The 20,629-nt window shown below is 49.5% G+C and overlaps 1 protein-coding gene across 3 annotated transcripts in view; it reads left to right on the top strand.

Annotated features, from left to right (window-relative positions):
• The window catches only part of TRRAP (transformation/transcription domain associated protein), a 1,075,110-nt gene that overhangs the window by 279,877 nt on the left and 774,604 nt on the right, over positions 1–20,629 (top strand). For all 3 annotated transcript variants that reach the window (XM_085629333.1, XM_085629332.1, XM_085629331.1), the window contains exons 27-28: positions 3,868–4,029; positions 5,446–5,542. In XM_085629333.1, coding sequence (XP_085485459.1) covers positions 3,868–4,029; positions 5,446–5,542 — 259 coding nt within the window. The remainder of the gene's footprint in view (positions 1–3,867; positions 4,030–5,445; positions 5,543–20,629) is intronic.

Raw genomic sequence — 20,629 nt, 5'->3', positions numbered from 1 at the left:
CCTCAATCTTCTGCACTCGCTGGGATTACAGGTCAATTACAAAAATTCGGTCCTCAATCCCACTCAGCGGATTCACTACCTGGGCGCCTCTCTGAACTCCGCAAAGGCAAGCGTGTGTCTTTCGGAGGAGAAGTTTTCATCCATGCTTCAGAAATGTCACACGCTTCTCAACGCGGCACTTCCCACAGCCAGGCAAGTGTCGTCACCCAATGCACGTCTTCACATGCGACCTCTGCAACAAGAGCTAGAAGATCAATGGTCGCAGAGGGCCGGCCGCTGGGAGGATCGCATTTGTCTTCACCAAGCTGCCAAAGACTCCATCAGATAGTGGATGAAATGCTCCCATCTACTTCACGGCGTCCCTTTCCATCAGGCGCCTCCGACACAGACAGTAGTAACAGATGTCTCCATGCAGGGCTGGGGTGCTCATATGGGCCAGCTTCAAGTACAAGGTCTCTGGTCCAATACCGAACAGAGTTATCACATCAACTTCTTGGAGCTACGAGCAGTCCATCTAGCTCTCAAATCCCTGTATCTGTCCCTCCAAACCAACCATGTTCAGATTCAGACAGACAACACAACAACTATGTTCTATCTGAACAAGCAAGGAGGCACCAGATCACGAGTCCTATCTCTGGAAGCTCAGTCCATTTGGCGATGGCTTCTGGCGAGCAACCTGTCCATCATTGCTGTTCACCTGCCAGGGACCCTGAACGTACAGGCAGACGGTCTCAGCAGAGACTTCATCGAAGCGCACGACTGGGTGCTCAACGAAGACGTCGCTCAAGAGATCTTCCGGTTGTGGGGAGTACCGGACATAGATCTTTTCGCAGACGTGGCAAACAAAAGAATGCGCCGTCTTCGCCTCCAGGTTCCCCCAACAGGGATCTCAGGGGAACGCACTTTTGATCAGCTGGTCACAGACATTGCTGTACGCTTTTCCTCCTCTCCCTCTCATCCCAGCTGTAATACAGAAATTCTACAGGACCACAACTCGGATGATCCCGATTGCTCCGGAGTGGCCCCGTCAGTGGTGGTATCCGGCTCTACTTCAGCTGTCAGAGGTGCCACACCGGAGGTTGCCTTGCCTACCGAACTTGCTGACCAAGGACCAGGGGAGAGTGTTCCATCCCAATCTCCCCTCTCTTCGCTTGACGGCATGGCTCCTGAATTCATCCAATACGGACACTTAGATCTTCCAGCGGACTGTATGAACATCCTCCGGGAGGCAAAAAGACCCTCCACTAGGAAGTCTTATGCCTTCAAGTGGAAGAGGTTCTGCATTTGGTGCAGAGATAACGCCCTTGATCCGATCCGGGGTCAAGAACAGGTTATTCTCCCCTACTTATTGTACTTGGCAAAGTCTGGGTTGAAGTACGCTTCCATCAGAGTCCACTTAGCTGCTCTCACAGCTTATAGGAAATCTCCTACCCAGGTCTCATTCTTCCAGATGCCGGTAGTCAAAGATTTCTTAGAAGTGAGGTCTCCTTCCCCTTCCTGGGAACTCAACATTGTTCTCTCTAAGTTGATGGGAGCCCGTTTTGAACCGATTCATAAGGCATCCTTGCAGCATCTGACCTGGAAGGCTGCCTTCTTAGTAGCCATCACTTCTGCCCGCAGGGTGAGTGAAATTCAGGCTCTCTGCTGCAAGGAACCTTACACTGTTTTCCATGCTAATAGAGTGGTGCTACGTACTCATCCGAGCTTCCTGCCCAAGGTGGTCTCGGACTTCCACATTAATCAGGTGATCACGTTGCCCACCTTTTTTCCTCAGCCAACCACTCCCCCGGAGAGAGCTTTACATTCTCTCGACCTCCGGAGGGTGTTGAAATTTTATCTTGCTAAGACCCTTTCGCTTAGAAAGTCTGACAGGCTCTTTGTCAATTACGGTTCAACGAATACCGGGCTGGCTGCCTCCAAGAGGTCCATTTCTAGATGGATTGTCTCATGTATAGCCTTGTCCTATCAGCTGTCTCACAAGGTTCTGCAGGGTAGACCAAAAGCACATTCTACTCGAGGGAAAGCTTCAACTGTAGCTCTCCTTCGCAACGTTCCCATGTCTGAAATTTGCAAAGCGGCTACATGGCGCTCAGTACATACTTTTACACGCCATTATTGCCTAGATTCAGACGCACAGGCCGACGCCCAGGTGGGGCAGGCCTCTTTGAGGAATTTGTTTGCATAACTGCTATGCTAATGTGATATTAATGCATGTTCTCAATGCTAAACTGCTCGTCCGCGAGACTTTGGGTATGGGCTTGCTACTCTATTCATAGATTATGACTATTGATGAGTATCCCCTGGATGAGAAGGATTAGTTACTTACCTGTAATCTTAGTTCTCATCCAGGGGTATACTCATCAAAGTCATAAGCGACCCACCCACCTCCCCGGACGAGCATTTCTTCTCCTTAAGTTAGTGTTGCATATCTACTCAGGTGCGAGGGCACCGTCAAAAAGAACTGGCCCAACTGCCACCTGTGATGCATCATGGGAGCAGGGGGTCTCCTGCAGGTCTTAAAGGCACGGTCCCCCTACTCTAATGCCTTAAAGGCAAGGTGTCAGTATTCTTTGTTTCTTGATACTCTACTGCAGCCTACAGGCAAATGCCTGCAATTACAGGTTTGCTTTATGGCAATAAAGCATTGTTGTGTGACAATTGGCTTGGTGCTTCCGTTTTTCCTTATGGGTTAGGGGGCACTGCAATGCAAACCTATGTAATTTACAGCTTTGCCATGTTTGAAACATTTTTAGGCTGCATGTATACGTTTTCACATATGCATATATATGTATATATATGTGTTTTCTATATGCTCCGGGATCCCGCACGTGGGCGGGGATTATTCATAGATTATGACTTTGATGAGTATACCCCTGGATGAGAACTAGGATTACAGGTAAGTAACTAATCCTTATTGGTGTCCGATAAAGCCACACTCTCCTCTTGCTACCTGGCGAGTTTCTGGCCGACTCATGTTTGGTTGCAAACGCATCATCTGCGGTCGACACTCCTACCTTGAATTGCGCAGATTTGTCCATTGTGGCTCTTTTACAAGGTTGGAAGGGTAAGAGTACATAGTGGCAGACTCCAGTCAAAAGCAGTTCAAAGTTCCCTAGATGCCAGTAATCCCTGGCAGTAGAATCTATTACTCAGATGTATGTCCTAGCTGGGTGGTGGTAATCCATTACGAATAAAGCGGTGCACTGTTTTTCTCAGTTGCTCCTCTTTCGCCACAGCAGTTTGCAAGTCTACCCGCTCTGCTGATTGCCCATCCTGACCTTGAAATGGCTTACCTACAGGGGGAGGGATTGGCCCAGGTCCTCAGCGACCTCCCCGACGGCTGGACCTACCTCTCTCCCTATCATACGCAAATATTTTCATCAGAAGACCCAATGAAAAGGACGCTCCTTGCCGTTTGCTAGGTAGTGTCTAGTGAAGATTGTCTTAATAGATTTGTATAAAAGTTGGCCTACTCGGTCTTCTGCAGTTGGACTGTCCAGAGCCTTAGTTCCAGACACAGCTCTTCATAGCCCCTCATTGAGACGATCTTGTTGTCTTTCTTTCTCAGCAGCTTGCACGAGAGTACAAAAAGTGCACATATATTCAATAGGTTGTCATTTTACTGTTTTTCAAGACTTTGAAAACTTCTTTAACATATTGCATGAGCATCTGTGCTTTGGTTTCAGTGGTGTATAATTGCAGTTGTGTCCAAGTGCTTCACTGCTTGTACTTAAGACCAAGCCTCCTCTAGGCATTCACCAGTGATTGACAAGATTACTTCAGCTTCCCTCTGATTTGTCTTTCATATTCTATTCTCTGGACTTCACATTTTGCAGTTGTTGGACATCAGTTTGTTTTATTTTCAAGGTCCTGCAAGATATGGTTCCACCCAGAAAGCACTTACTTCGACATCAGCCTGCCAATGCCCAAATTGGTCTAATGGAGGGGAATACATTCTGTACTACTCTGCAGCCCAGACTCTTTACCATGGATCTAAATGTTGGGGAGCATAAATTGTTCTACACAGAGGTATGTACATCTCGTTCTGTTGGCTGGAGTTCTTGTTATGGTATGGGAAATCTTTCTAGTATACTTTGTCTATGGCACAATCACTTTGACATCTGTAGATTGAGCTGCAGATTAGAGTTGTGAGCAGTTTGTGGCAGATTACCTACTATTAAATGTTTTCAGATGGTGCCCTAAAAAATTCCAATTTTGTAGTACTATACTGTTTCAATAAAAAATCAGTGCATAATGCTGCCTTAGCATTACATTTTTAAGAGTATTTCAAGGATTGGTTTTGGTGGCCTAACTTTATGGTTTGTCTACTGGTTTCTTGAGTTCAGGCTTGGGTTTTACGGACATATGTACTAACACAGTTTCCCATAGACACAGAATGGGTTAAACCCTTTGATACATCAGGACCTTAGTGTTCTCTTGCTAGAAGATGGTCTGTTTTTAAGCCTAAGTGAAGATATAGACAGAGAGATGTCTTCAGATTGTTTCTGAACTTTGAGCCCAGCCGCAAGTCTCCTGTCAGGAAAAAGACTTTGGCGCAGACAAGGAGCTATGACACACCTACCTACCCAACACAAAAGAGGATGAGAAGAGATGGAATGTAGAATCAGAATAAGTCTTGTTCACTTTCAGTCGTTCACACTCTTTCGAGGCTGCCTGCGTGTCACATGCCAACGATGATTAGGTTATTAATGAAGCAGAACCCTTTCTAATGGCAAGTAGACCAAAATAACACAGATATCACATGGACTTCCCCATTACCTACCAGAGACTCTTTGGTCCTTGGTTGCCTTTAGGCTAGGCAGCTGGTTTTGTAGCTTTGAAGTTCACCTGCGCTGTACTAGCCTGGGCTTACTTTACCCTTCTCTTTCTTTTAATCATTCAAGTTGTTTCGACTAGCTTGATATTTGTTTTTCTCTGGGTAACTTATGAAGCGAGATTTACAGGCATTAGCAGTGTCACCTGAGTGTTTATATGCAGTGTTCTCAGTCAGTCTTTAAATGCTTGAAAAAAATGTTGTACTGAAGCCTTATGTTGACTTTGGCTAAACCCTTCGATACAATAACTCGTAACCCCTCTGCTAATTGTTGAAGCCCTTAGTCCCTGTAATGCTGCATTTTGTGTGGTTCATTAATGACTTGGTTTTGTTTAGTCTGACCAGCGATTAACCAGAAGGAGATCTGGCTTAAGACCAGAGCAGCCTAATTTGGAACTGTTGAACCAGGTTAGAGTCCTGGTTTCAGACGCAAGTATCCTGTGATTACGGGCTATTTACTTAATATCCACGTTCCTTCCTTAAAATTCTGGTGCTCGTGCAAAGTGCTATGATGCACTTGGGCCAAATTTGCGCTCTAAAAATGCAAATATAAAATGCATTTGAAGAATAGTAAACCCAGGACTACATTAATGTTGTATTTTACATTTCAGTTGCTGAATTTATGTGAAGCGGAAGATGCAGCATTGATGAAATTGCCTTGCTATAAAAGCCTTCCTTCTCTGGTACCCCTACGAATTGCTGCTCTTAGTAAGTTGAAATATCCTGTTTCTTTTACGTTGTAATGAGTATATAAACTGTTGATTGTGGTATTCGGGAAGATCTCTTAATGTGTCTGTTTACATTTTTTGTTCATTTTTTAATTTTTTTTAGGCAGAAGTCTCTAATAGGGGTTTTGTACTCTGAATGACTTTACTTGATTCGGTTTAAAATTTACAGCCTTGTCACCCCTCTTGCCCACCTGGAAATAGTCTTCCTCCTGATAACTCATTACTTCTCAACTAAAGGTTGGGTTTTCTAAAAATGTTTGTGTGGCTGTAGTTCACATGCTTTGTACACTGTTGCCATCTAGTGTTGGTCTTGGACGTTACCAGTAGTTTTTTTCGATATATTTGATTAGGTTGCGAGGTAACTTGTGATCCCTCTCAGAAACCCACACTGTAACAGGGCATATACTCTATCTTGGATTGTACCAGGACATTGACTCCATCTCAGATTGTACCAGGATAAAGACTGCATCTCAGATCGTACCGGGACAAAGACTCCATCTCAAATTGTATCAAGACAAATACTCCATCTCAAATTGTACCGGAACAAAGACTGCATCTCAGATCGTACCGGGACAAAGACTCCATCTCAAATTGTATCAAGACGTTCGAGGCATGTGGGCTGCTGAATTCATATCTGTGCATAGATCGCCGCCTAGTGTTGGGTCCGGATGTTTGCACGCTGTTGTCCTGGAAGAGTCTTCGAAGTATCCTGAGATAGGTGACTCCTCCCCTGGACTACAGTGCGCATGGGCATCCTCTCCATCCTCAGATTGTTTTTTTCCGCCATTGGGTTCGGATGTGCTTATCTTGACTCAAGTTAGGAAAATCTAGTTTCAGGCCAAAAGGCCTTTAGTTTTCGACGGTACTGTTCCCGATCGGTATCGACAGTTTCGAATTTTTAACAACTTTTCGGATCCATTAAATCCGACCATCGACCGAACTTCGACAATGGAATCGAGGACCCCATTCAAGCGGTGTCCTGTTTGCCACGCCAAATACCCCCATATCGACGTCCACCCGGTGTGTAACAAATGCCTCTCACCGGATCATGACGAATCAAAATGCATGGCCTGTGCCCGATTCAGGTCCAAGAAGACTCTACGGAATCGACGAGCCGCGCGACTGGAAGCGCAGCAAGCGGCACCGGCCCCGACCAACATCTTCAGCACCGAGGATGAAGATGTCGAAAGCGTGGAAAATACACCCTCCAGCCCCACTTCCGAACACGGTTCCCGATCGGAAGATGTCGATGAGGAGCTTTTTCACAGGGAAGAAGCCGACGATGAGGTAGGAGACTACGATGAGGCCTTAGGGGGCGAAGAAGGTAGCTCCGGTGAGGAGCAGGGCCTACCCGTCCAAATGGAGGATATCCCAGTGAGTCAGTCGACGGCTCCGGTCGAGGGATCGCCTTCGGGCCTTACCCAAGACCAATCCCGCAGTTCCTCGGCCCCGCCCTCTGGCCCGGCCACGGACATTCAGCGAGAGCCATTGTAACCTAAAAAGACTGGTTTCCCTTCCACAAAACCGAAACCAATCATCGCACCGGTTCAACAGAAACCGAAAGTGAAACTGACACTGGTCGGCTCGAGGACCATCACACCTTCGACGCCAGCCAAACCCGTCGGCTCCGACCGCACCAAAAGGGACTTCGGTGCCGAACTCGCTGCAGCAGATGTCGGCGCCAACCCAAAAAGAAAATCCATCGGTACCGTCAAAGCGCCAAGGCCCCCGGCACCGAAGCAATCGGCACCAGCCATCAAGGTGAAAATGGCCACTGCATCGCTATCCACCTCGAAGGCAGCGACTAAGGTACATTCATCGACGCCGTCGGCGGCTACTACCCCTCCTCGGCTCGATGACCCGGTGTCTCCGAAGAAGTCCACACCTGCCTCTACGGAACCTCTCGGCGCCAAAGAACCGTCGGCGTTCCAGGTGCAACAAGTGGCAGCGTCCTTGCAACGCATCAGGGAAAAGGCAGCCCTCCAGACCTCGTCGGGCTCCGAACCGAAACGGGCACAGAAGGCACCTTCGGCACCGGCCAATATCACCTTTGGTTTGCCGCCACCCACAGCGCCGAAAATGTTCGAAATCCGAACCCGCGTTACCCAGACAAGGTCCCCATCTACCGAACACTCGACTACTGGGACATCGCCGTCCCACTTCATCGACGCCGACACCGGCAGGCTTATGCTCCGAAAGCGGAAGATCACTTCAGGGCACGCTTTGGACTCTTATAGGATCCCGCTAAAACAAAAAATGCCGGCGGAATCGGAACCAGTTCTTTATGAACGCATCCACACCTCTTACACAAATCCATCATTCTCTCCAACGCATTCCGACACGGATGCAGTGGAGGACTACATGGGTGACGACGCCACCTACCCCGAAGACATGGACCCTGAGGGCCAGCAAGACCCTGATCAGGTCTGGGATGACCCCGTAGAGCCAGGTGCCGCTCTGGATACACAGGACACGCAACTTTATGGCGCAAAAACGTCCCCCAAAGAGGACACTGCTGCATTCAACGCCCTCATTGAACGGGCCGCAGCCAATCATGGAGTGCAACTCCACTCAGACACTATCGAGGATGATTTCTTGGTGGACACTTTCCCTCCGAGAGGACTGTAAAAACTCTGCCCATGTTAAAGGGTGTCCTCAAGCCAGCAAAGGACATTTTCAAAGAAACCACCAGAGCACGGGTAATAAACCCCAGGATCGAGAAAAAATACAAACCCGCACCTGGGGACCCCACGTACATTAGGAGCCAGTTGCCTCTGGACTCCATTGTAGTTGCCAATGCTCGCAAACGGGCACACTCGCAGACAACTGGTGATGCTCCTCCCCAGGAGTCCAAGGTTCTAGAGACCTCCGGCAAACGGATTGCAGCCCAGGCAGCAAACATATGGCGCATCGCCAATACACAGGCCCTCCTAGCTCGCTACGACCGCTCACACTATGACACATTAGAGACCCTACTCCAACACCTGCCAGACGAGTACAAGGAGGCAGTAGAGCTCCTCATCAGGGAGGGACAACTGCTCACAAACGCATCCATCAAGTGTGCACTGGATGCCGCAGACACTGCTGCAAGGGCAATAAACACCAGCGTCATGCTACGACGACACGCCTGGTTACGAATCTCCGGATTCAAACCTGAGGTCCAAAACAACATCCTCAATCAGCCGGTCAACCCCGACTACTTATTTGGACCGGAGGTTGACACCACCTTAGAAAAGATAAAAAAAGACACGGACACTGCGAAATCAATGGGGTCTCTGCAGACGCAGACATTTCGTAGTGGCTCCTTTCGTTGCCCCGGACATAGAGGTGCAGGTAGAGGACAGGGGGCACAGCAAACCTACAATAAAGGGGGCACACAGAGTTCCTACGATAAAAACACCCGAGGTGGATATCGTGGCTCCAGCACCAAGGGCAGAGGACGTGGTTACGGCAATACCAGGTCCTCCCCCAAGAACAAACAGTGACGCCCTCTCCCTTCCCCCCGACCACATAACACCTGTCGGGGGGAGACTCCAGCGGTTCCTGACCACGTGGAATTCCATCACCACAGACAGGTGGGTCAAAGATGTTATCCAACACGGTTACTGTCTCGAATTAACCTCCACTCCACCCACCATGCCGCCAAGGCACCGTCCCATGTCCTCAGAGCACTTAGCGCTATTACAGCAGGAAGCGCTAAGTATGCTGCAAAAAGGCGCAATAGAGGTCGTGCCCGTACACCAGCAGGGAACAGGGGTGTACTCTCTGTACTTCTTAATACCAAAAAAGGACGGGTCGCTCAGACCTATCCTAGACCTGAGACCCCTCAACCACTACATTCTCTCAGAGCATTTTCACATGCTCACCCTGCAGCAGGTTCTCCCGCTCCTCCGACAGGGAGATTTCCTAGCCACGCTAGACCTCAAAGATGCGTATTTTCACATACCCATACACCCGTCACACAGAAAATATCTCAGGTTCACCATTCAGGGCCAGCACTATCAATTCAAAGTCCTCCCCTTCGGAGTGACAACAGCACCCAGAGTTTTCACAAAGTGCCTAGCTACCGTGGCTGCACATCTACGGAGGCAACGCGTTCACGTCTACCCTTAACTGGACGACTGGCTTGTTCAGGCAAAGTCAGCCCAGCAATGTGCCAGCCACATGTCCCGCACCATTCAGCTTCTTCACAGTCTGGGATTCTCACTAAATTACCCAAAATCACATCTCCAACCCGCACACGTACAACAGTACCTAGGTGCGACCATAGACCCTCTGGCAGCCACAGCTCAGCCAAATTTAGTGAGGATCAGCAGCATGCAAACGCTGATTTCCAAGTTCAAACCCCAACACTCACTTCCCGCGCGAGTGTTCATGCAGTTGATAGGCATGATGGCCTCACGCGAGACTACATATGCGCCCGCTTCAGGAGTGCTTAGCACGTCAATGGAATCAGGCTCACGGGCAATTAAAAGACCTAGTTTTGGTGAGCGGTCGGGCATACAACTCTCTGCATTGGTGGAATCCACAAAACCTTTGCAAGGGCCGACCGTTCCAAGAGCCTGTTCCACAAATAATACTGACAGCGGACGCGTCTCTCCAGGGATGGGGAGCTCACGTACTCAATTACACAGTGCAGGGACTATGGACAACACAACAAAAGAAGATGCACATCAACCTTCTGGAACTGTTGGCAATCTTCCTAGCCATGAAGGCATTCAAAGTACATCTGTGCAACAAAGTCGTGTTGATCCGGACGGACAACATGACTGCCATGTACTACATACAGAAACAGGGAGGAACACACTCTCCACAGTTGTCTCATCTGGCTCAGAGCATGTGGAAGTGGGCCATTCAGAGGAACATATTCCTCATGGCGGAACACCTCCCAGGCAAGGACAACCATATGGCGGATCTGCTCAGCAGACACAGCCACCAGATGCACGAGTGGGAGTTACACCCATCAGTACTCCAACCGTACTTCCAGCAGTGGGGTCATCCAGAGATCGACCTATTCGCGACAAGCGAAAACGCAAAATGCCAAAGCTTTGCCGCCAGGTTCCCACATCCACAGTCGCAGGGCAATGCGATATGGATGAACTGGTCCGGCAGATTTGCGTACGCTTTTCCCCCAGCGCCATTGATACCGCTGGTGGCACGCAAACTGCGACAGCACTCAATGACACTCATCCTGGTTGCTCCAACATGGGCACGCCAGCCATGGTACACAACCTTTCTGGAACTTTCCGTGGTGCCGCATCAAAGGCTGCGGATCAAACCCGCGCTTTTGAAGCAGAACCGTGGAGAAATTCAGCACCCAGATCCGCAACAGCTGAACCTGGCAATCTGGCTCCTGAAGTCCTAGAGTTTGGCTACCTAAACCTGCCACCTGACTGTATGGACATCATTAAGGAGGCCAGGAGACCCACTACCAGAGCTTGCTATGCAGCTAAATGGAAGAGGTTTGTCATTTATTGCAACAACAATGACATTAACCCGCTAGACGCATCCATTCAAAATATAATCTGTTACCTCTTACACCTATACCGATGCAATCTGGCATACACCTCAATACGTATCCATTTGACCGCAATAGCAGCCTATCTCCAGAACAGGCAGCACCTCTCTTTATTCAGAGTGCCTGCCATCAAAGCTTTCTTGGAGGGACTTAAACGAGTAATTCCCCCAAGACACCCACCAGCACCGGTGTGGAACCTCAACTTGGTCCTCACCCGACTGATGGGTCCACCCTTCGAACCTCTCCACTCATGTGAGATTCAATTCCTCACCTGGAAAGTAGCTTTCCTAGTGGCAATCACTTCGTTAAGAAGAGTTAGTGAACTCCAGGCACTAACCATTCAAGAGCCATTCATACAGGTTCACGCAAACAGGGTCGTACTACGTACCAACCCCAAATTCATGCCTAAAGTAATAACGCAGTTCCACATGAATCAAACTATTGAACTGCCTGTTTTCTTTCAAAATCCACAGAATGTAGCAGAAATAATGCTCCATACAGTAGATGTAAAGAGAGCCCTCATGTACTATATAGACAGAACTAAGGTCTTTAGGAAGACAAAACAACTTTTCGTTGCCTTTTCTCCACAGCACAAGAGCAACGCCATTTCCAAAGCAGGTATAGCCAGATGGATCGTTAAATGTATTCAAATTTGCTATCAAAAGGCTAAACGCACATTAACGATTCCCCCACGAGCCCACTCAACACGTAAGTTAGGGGCATCCATGGCTTTCCTGGGAAACATTCCTTTACAGGAAATATGTAGAGCAGCCACATGGTCCACCATACATACATTTACCAAACACTACTGTGTAGATGTACACTCAAAACAGCAGGCAGCTGTAGGACAGGCTGTTCTCAAAACTCTTTTTCAGACCGCTGCAGCTGGCACTGGTAGCCGCCGCTAATGGGAGATACTGCTATGTATTCTATGCACAGATATGAATTCAGCAGCCCACATGCCTCGAACTGAATATGCTACTTACCAGTATGCATCTGTTCTTGGCATGTAGGGCTGCTGACATTCATATCGCCCACCCTCCTCTCCGGCGCCTGTAGCAGCTGCAGCTCTCAGAATTACTGTATAGCATGGTCATCACTTTCTGTATCTACTCCATCACTGCCACAATGGCGAAAAACAATCTGAGGATGGAGAGGATGCCCATGCGCACTGTAGTCCAAGGGAGGAGTCACCTATCTCAGGATACTTCGAAGACTCTTCCAGGACAACAACGTGCAAACATCCGGACCCAACACTAGGCGGCGATCTATGCACAGATATGAATGTCAGCAGCCCTACATGCCAAGAACAGATGCATACTGGTAAGTAGCATATTCAAAATACGCCACCTCCGGTGGTACCAGGGCATCGACTCAAACTCCGATTGTACCAGGTTAAAGACCCCATCTCAGATTGTACCGGGCCAAAGACTCCATCTCAGGCTGTACCGGGCCAAAGACTCCATCTCAGATTGTACCGGGCCAAAGACTCCATCTCAGATTGTACTAAGACAAAGACTCCATCTGAAATCTGACCGGGACCAGAGAGTTTCTCTTTGCACCAAATCATATCAGTCCGACTGATGGGCAGAGCGGTGTACTACGCTGTCCACCAAAATAGCAGCTGCCATAACCAAATGAAACTACACGTCGTATAGGAGGAGGACCAATTTCTAGTTGAGGCTTTATCTGAGACCTAAAGCTCTGTACAGTTTCTGCCCATGCTGAAGAGCATGACTATATACATAGTCAAACTTTTAAGAAGCTGGTCAAGGCCGGGTTTGTTACATCTAGAATAAAACGTATTACGACTTGATGACCCGTGTTACATCTGAGGACACGCACCACTGGACTCTGGCGTACCATAAATGTGGCAAAGAGTTAGTCATCGAGGGCAAGATTATGGCAAGTGGCAAATATTGCTGTCTATTGGATGCAGCAAGTACAGCTTCCAGGGAGAGAACACAAGTGACATCCTTAGAAGGCATGCATAGCTTCCTTCACGAGGTTCAACAGCATATCATAGGCATTCCTTTTGGTGGCAACACAATAATGGGGAAAAAAAATCAAAATCAAAAAGTACCCAAACATGGCCAAAGTTACTGGTGCAATCCAGATGCAAACTGGTTTTGGGTGCCACTAGGCAAAAGGGGGTGCCTGAGATGCAGCAGCACTGCAGCCTCCTAGCTTCCATCTGCAGCAGTCCTTTTCAAGTCCAAAATAGCTTCAGCAGAGGAGGTTTCAGAAGACCCGGCATAGGCGACCATGGGAAGGGTACATCCTTCTCCAAACAGTGACTAACCCACCATTTCTCTGATCAAACAACAGGAGGTACCACAACCGCGACCAGGAGCTGGCAAGAAGATCTAACCCCAAAAGGCACCCCTGCACCCGACGCCCCACGGCTTTGGGTGGCTGAAACAACAGTGCCTAACCAACCCCTAACATCCCAACTTCTCAAAGTGGTGGTCGCACCCAGAAAACCTTTGTCCCCAAGCCTGCAGTGCCTTTGTAAACCGGAGTTTCCCCATTGCAAGCAGGGCGCCCAATGTCGAAACAGCACCCTGCACCCGGCTGCTCTAGTGCTGCTGAGGGTACACCTTTGGTCCTACTTTGTTTCCCCATTTGCCCTGAGCTAAAGTCTAGGAGCTTGGATCCCACAGCCAAGTAGCCTGCTCGCCAACAGCCACCACCCGGATCCCCCGTATTCCCCCATTGTGAGAAAGTGCCATCTTTCTTGCATGGTATGCCCCCACTTTTTGCTAAATTGCTGAATGTACTTCGATTGAGTGTACCCTGGGTTCCTGCCAATCAGGTGCCCAGGGCCTATGTTCCTTCCTTAAACCACACAAACTCCAAATTGGCAAACCCTAGCCGCATGTCAGCCCCTAGTAAATGGTACCCTAGGTACCCAGGGCCTTGTGACCAGGGAAGGCCTCTAAGGGCTGCAGCACTCATTGTGCCACCCTCAGAGGCCCTGTACCCTTACACACACCCACTGCCCTTGCAGGCTGAGTGTCTGGGTGCAGGACAAAACAAAGAGTCGACATGGCACACATCACTGTGTACCATGCCCATCACCTACACTGCCAAGGCATATGTCAGCCACCCCTCTAGCTGGGTGCATTACGCCTATGGTGTGGGCACAGGAGCAGGAGCCCTGTGCCCCTACAGTACCCGGGTCTATTCCTGGGCACTGTAAGTGCAGTGCTGTCATTTAAGAATACATGGTGCTGAGAGCTTGTCAAACACGAGCTCCACAGCACCATATTGGCAACACTGAAGCCTGGGAAGTTTGGTATCAAACTTCTCAGCACATTGAACCCACACTGATGCCAGTGTAGGATTTAATGTACTAAGCACCCCAGAGGGCATCTTAGAAGATGCCCCCTTACAGCTAACTTGCAATCCACGTCTGCTCTGAGGCTGCCCAGGCTGCCACACAGCAGACACGTTGCTGGACCCCTGGGTGGGAGAGCCCCTGCTCTCCCGGGCCTGCAACAATGCACATCCTGGGTGAGGTGAGAAATCTCCTCCCCCAGGATGAGCAAAGGGAAGCTTCAAAGGCCTGCCGCCAGTTGGAGTTTCCCCAGGCCACTGCAACCCCCCACTCTGGCGGGAAGCTTGGCCGGAAACCCCATACAAGGACAGGGGATGTGCCAGCCTGCCCACCCCACCCCTCAGGTGGGGGAGGCGAGGTGAAGCACATCTCCGGGCTCTCGCCATCTTGAAGATGGGAGGCCCTACCCTATCAGGATTAGGCTACTGCCCCCCTCCCACAGGAGAGAGGCAGGATAGGGGGTGTACCCACCCCAGGACAAGGACCCATTGGTCCCTGGCCTTCACCTACCTGTAACGCCCCTAAATCTAGTATTTAGGGGCCCCCTGAACCTTCCTTCCTCAGATTCCAGATAGAAAAACGACAAGAAGAGCAAGAAGAACAAAGACCTGCCCTGCAGCTGCTAACTAGAGAAGAAGACACCAACTGCTTTGGCCCCAGCCCTACCGGCCTGTCGACTCTCGAACCTGCACCAGCGCGGCATCCCACGTGGCCAGCAACCTCACCAACCCCGGAGGACCTGGCTACCTTTTAGCTCTAAGCCCCTGGGACTCCCACGAGTAGAGGCTCTACTCAAGAAACCTACTTGCTATCCCTGGCACCAGCCCGGGACCGCGGACCCAACACACTCTGCACCAGCCAAGCCTGGCCAGTGCCGGAGTGGACAAAGACCCAGAGGACGACCCCACGGCGACTGTGACCCAGAGTCCGGCACCCAAGGACCCCCCTCGACATCCCGGAAGAAGCCTGCAGCCTCAGAACCAAGTGCCACCCCAGCCGCGATCAACCAGAGGGTAAGATTCCCGACGTCAAAAGGCACCCCTGCACCCGGTGCCCTGCGACCCCCTGTGCCCAATCCCGGGGTACCCACCTAACCTACAACTACCCAACTTACCTCTCGAAGTGGTGGTGGCACCTGAAACATCCTCGTCCCCGAGCCTGCAGCCTCTTTCCAAACCGGAACATTCCCATTGATTTCCATTGAGCGCCCTAAGGCTCAAAAGCACCCTGCACCCAGCCGCCCGAGTGGCCCTGGCAGTGCCCTCTCTACACTAACCTACTTCCCCACTTGCCCTGAGTAAGTGACCAGGAGCCCAGCTCCCACAGCCGCGTGGCTTGCCAGACAGCAGCCACCAACCAAGGCCCCCCTATCCCTCATAGGATAACATTGGGCCCAACTCTCTCTGCACCCGGCCGTCCTGAAACCGCTGAGGGTGAACCAACTGTACCTACCTGACACTGGGGGACCCCTGAGTCCATGCCCGGAACTTCAACACTACCAGTCGAGTACTTACCCTTAAACCGCTAACTTCATTTTCCTCATAGGGTAACATTGACTGGCTTTTTCTTCAAAAATCTTCTAAGTGTGAACTTTTCAAAACTGCAAAAATTCACCAAAAATCAGCCAAGTGACAAAAACGAATTTACTCACCTGCTCCTAGGTGAGCTCCCAGTGCTGGATCTTGGTGCCCAGCCCTGACTCTGAAAAGTGTTCACAACTATACTTACTTCTAACTCATTTTTCTCCCATAGGAAACCATTGTCTGCTTTTCTGTGAAATTTCTTCTAAGTGTCTACTTTTGCAAATTTGAAATATTCTTTTAAAATCGTACCATTTCTGCAAACGAAATTACTTACCTGCTTTTGATAAGGACCCCAGTCCTGGGTCTAGGCACCCAGTCCTGGATTACTAAAGTAACGATAAAGTACTCTACCTGCAATTTGAATTTCTTGCCATAGAGATCCATTGAATGTTTTCTGTGAAATATTTTCTAAGTGCTAACTTTTGAAATAGCTAAATATTATTTAAAAATCATTACAGTTATTAAGTCGACTTTCATCACTTGATTCTGAATACTGACCCCAGGCTGGTTCTAGGATCCAGACCTGGAATTCCAAAAGTAATCTGAAAAGTAATTTATTACAAATAACCTGAATTTACCATTGAGCTCAATGCATTGTTATGTTTAGGAAATAGGATTGTTTATTGCAACCAACTGTGACTGTTTACACAAATTTATTGCTTGAAACAAAAGTATTTATATTCAACCTCTCATTCTGAGAAAGTATATTTTTACCCCCTTGTGGTTCTAAAAATAAAACAAGCATATATTTTATATATACAAATCATTGGCCTAGAGTTCAGTTATTGAGTGTGTGAAACCATTTGCTGACTGAGTGGGTACAATAAATGCTTTACACTGTCCTCTGGTACTGCCTTACTGCTCGACCAAGCTACCACTTTTGAGAGTAAGGTCATACCTAACTTTGACCTCTATCAGCCTCTGGGGGACTGTGGACTCTGTACACCCTCTACCTATTAGGGAACAGTATATACAGAGCCACTTTCTCACACCCATTGGATAACAGTGTGCCTCAGCACTCTGCACCCGGTCGCCCTAGTGCTGCTGAGGGTGTAACTAGAGTGCATCCTTGACCCTGGGGGACCCCTGAGTCTACCCCCAGAACCTTAACTCCCACTACCAAATATTTACCTCAAAACCGATAACACTATTTTCTTCCTTAGGATAACATTGACTGTTTTTCTGTGAAAAGTTTCTATGTGTGGAGTTTGAAAACCTAAAGAAATTCTTTAAAATTGTACTATTTAACCAAAACGATTTGTTCGAGGCATATAAGCTGCAGCTTACACACTTGTGCATAGATCGCCATCTGGTGTTGGGCCTGGATGTTTGCAGTTTGTTTTTCCTCTTGGAAAGTCTTTGGAAGTCACGAGGTCGGTGACTCCTCCTTTGGATCGTATTACGCATGGGCTTCGGCTCCATCCTCCGATTGGTTTTTTTCCGCCATCAGGCTCGGATGTAATCTTCGCGCTCCGGTTCCGAACAGCTTCCAGTTTGACGATCGACGCACAATCCTCACCCCAATTCGCGGTATTGTTTCGATCGCGATCTCCCCACTGGACGCGCCTCTCATCAGCAACACCTTCGGTTCCAGTCGTCGACGGCGGCCTTCGGGCCTACCCAAGCTCCGGTCCTGGCTAATGGAAAGAACTCCATTTAAAAAGTGCCCTTGATGTGGGTCCAAATTCCCCCACACTGATCTCCACGAGGTGTGCAACCTCTGCCTCTCCCCTGAACACGGCGTGTAAATCCTTCTGGTCCAAGAAAACGATTCGGGACCGAAGAGCCAGAAGAACCATTGCACACTCTTCGACGGCGACCCCAGACGACATCTTCGGGGAAGGCGTCGACGCTCCAGAACAACACACAGACGAGGGACTCGTCCGCTCATCCGAAGCCGACCATTCAGATGTGGAGGACCTCACTCCGGCACTGAGGGTCGTGAGTACTACTCTACCCCCCCACACACACCCTCACCGGCACCAAAAAAGGCCTTGGTCACGCCTTTGGGCCTAAGCAAGACCAAAGACACTGCTTCCCACACCGCACCTTCGGGACCGGTAAAGAAGCCAATTAAGCCTTCAGGCGGCTCGGGCTCGAGCCAGCCCACCGTCGGAGCCAATAAACACTCTTCGGTACCGAAAAAGAAACCAGCCTCCATCTCGGCACCGAGCCCCACACCGAAACACTTGGGGTCGAGACCCAGCTCCTCTGCACCGACCCCATCTTCGGTACCGACAAAAGCCCACAAGACCACCGACACTTCGAAGCCGAAATCCATCTCGGCGCCTACTAAACAATCGGAGCTTTCCAAGCATGGTTCCAAACAACGAACCAGCACCGACAAGCCTAAGGAAACCAACGGCCCCGACGCCTTCGGCGCCGACGGACCAACCAACCTCTCCAGAACTATTCGCACTGGATCCCTTACAAAAAACATTAACTAAGGATCCCAAAACTGGACATTTGATTCTCTCTATCAAAAAGAGACTGTTAGAGAAACCTGCTCCGCCTCCACCTCCAAAAAGGAAGGACTCTGCTACCTCCCCTTTCAGACTACCTTCCCCACCTCCACCACCCCCACCTCATCATTTCCCGACCCCATCCCCGGATGATGATGATCAAGGGGATCCATAAGATGATATAGGGGATGTGCCCCAAGATATACCTACAGGGGACCCCACTCCCACAGGATGCCCAGACCCATGGGACGATTATAATATCCCTGATATCCCTAACGTCCCACAAGACGATCTTTACCCTTCCAGACCTTCTCCACCAGAAGACTCCTTGGGGTTCAACCATTTACACCACACATAGGACCACCTCCATATTGCCTATGCTTAAGGGTGTTATAAAACATGCGCCGGAGGTCTTTAAGGACCCGGCCAGGGTCATTAACCCGCGCATTGAGAAGAAATATAAAGCCGCCCCAACAGATCCCTCCTACATCAGAGGACCAGCGCCACTAGATTCCTTGGTAGTATCCACAGCACGGAAAAGGGCCAACTCCCAGGCGTCAGGTGACGCACCACCACCTGACAAAGAGTCTAAACTCTTGGACGCATCAGGCAAGCGTACTGCATCTCAAGCGGCCAATAAATGACGTATCGCCAATACACAAGCACTACTAGCGAGGTATGACAGGGCCCATTATGACGAGCTAGAAGCCAAAGCTAGGGCCAATGAGCTAATTCAGGAGGGCAAAACAATTACCAATACCTCCATACGTTGTGTCTTAGATGCAGCAGACACAGCCTCTAGGGCTATCAATACTAGTGTCCTCCTCCATCGCCATGCCTGGCTAAGGATATCCGGTTTTCAACCGGAAGTGCAAGCTTCCATCCTCAACCATCCCTTTGACCAGGAACATTTGTTTGGCCCCAAATTGGATGACGCCCAAGAGAAAATGAAAAAGGACACTGACACGGCAAAATCCATGGGAGCCTTACAATCTCACCCTCCCAGACGCTCCTTTCGCCGCTCTTCCTTTCGGAGCACATCCAGAGGCTACTCCTCAGACACCGCTTCCACTTCATGCAAATCCCCTACTCAGTCCACCTTTACAAGGGGTTACCAAAGAGGCGGCTACAGGGGCAACAATAACAAAGGCAGAGGCAAAACAAACACCGCCCGCTCTGCCACCGCGCCTACCCAATGACTTCCCTCCACTTCCCCCAGACCATCACACTCCGGTCAGGGGCAGACTCCAACATTTCCTTCCGGTCTGGACTACCATCACCTCAGACAAATGGGTAATACAAATAATTCGGTCAGGCTACTGCCTAGAACTAATATCTACCCCCCCAAACATTCCACCCAGGCAACGCCCAATGTCACCAGAACATCTGCTGCTACTCAAGCAGAAGGTAATCTCCCTCCTAGACAAAAAGGCAATAGAACACGTTCCTACCAGCCAACAAAATATGGGGGTCTACTCCCTATATTTTCTCATGCCAAAAAGGGACGAGACTCTACGGCCCATCCTAGACCTTCGGTCCCTAAACAAATACATACACTCAGACCACTTTCATATGGTGACGCTTCAGCAGGTACTTCCGCTACTTTCCCAAAACGACTTCCTCACCACTTTGGACCTAAAAGACGCTTATTTCCACATTCCAGTGCACTAGGCTCACAGGAAGTACCTCAGATTTGTAGTGGACGGCCAACACTACCAATTCAAAGTTCTCCCGTTCGGAGTCACAACCGCACCACGAGTATTCACCAAGTGCCTAGCAGTGGTGGCAGCACATCTGCGAAGACAACACATTCATGTCTTCCCATACCTAGACGACTGGTTGATAAAAGCCAGTTCATACAATCAGTGTGTGCAACACACACACACCACGATCCAGCTACTTCACCAGCTGGGTTTCACGGTAAACCACGAAAAGTCCCATCTACAACCATCCCACATAAAACAATATCTAGGTGCTACTATAGACACCTCAACAAAAGCACTCGCCTACCCCAATCCTGCCAGGATTACAGGCATTCAGGCCCTACGTGCAAATTTCATAGCACAACACTCCCTTGCAGCTCGGGTGTTCATGCAACTAATAGGGATGATGGCCTCTTGCATCTTCATAGTACCTCACGCAAAACTCCAGATGCGTCCTCTCC

The sequence above is a fragment of the Triturus cristatus genome, chromosome 10 (assembly GCF_964204655.1).
Source record: "Triturus cristatus chromosome 10, aTriCri1.1, whole genome shotgun sequence".
Taxonomy (NCBI): domain Eukaryota; kingdom Metazoa; phylum Chordata; class Amphibia; order Caudata; family Salamandridae; genus Triturus; species Triturus cristatus.
Note: the sequence above shows the minus strand (reverse complement) of the source record. Positions and strands in the feature narration are given on the sequence as shown.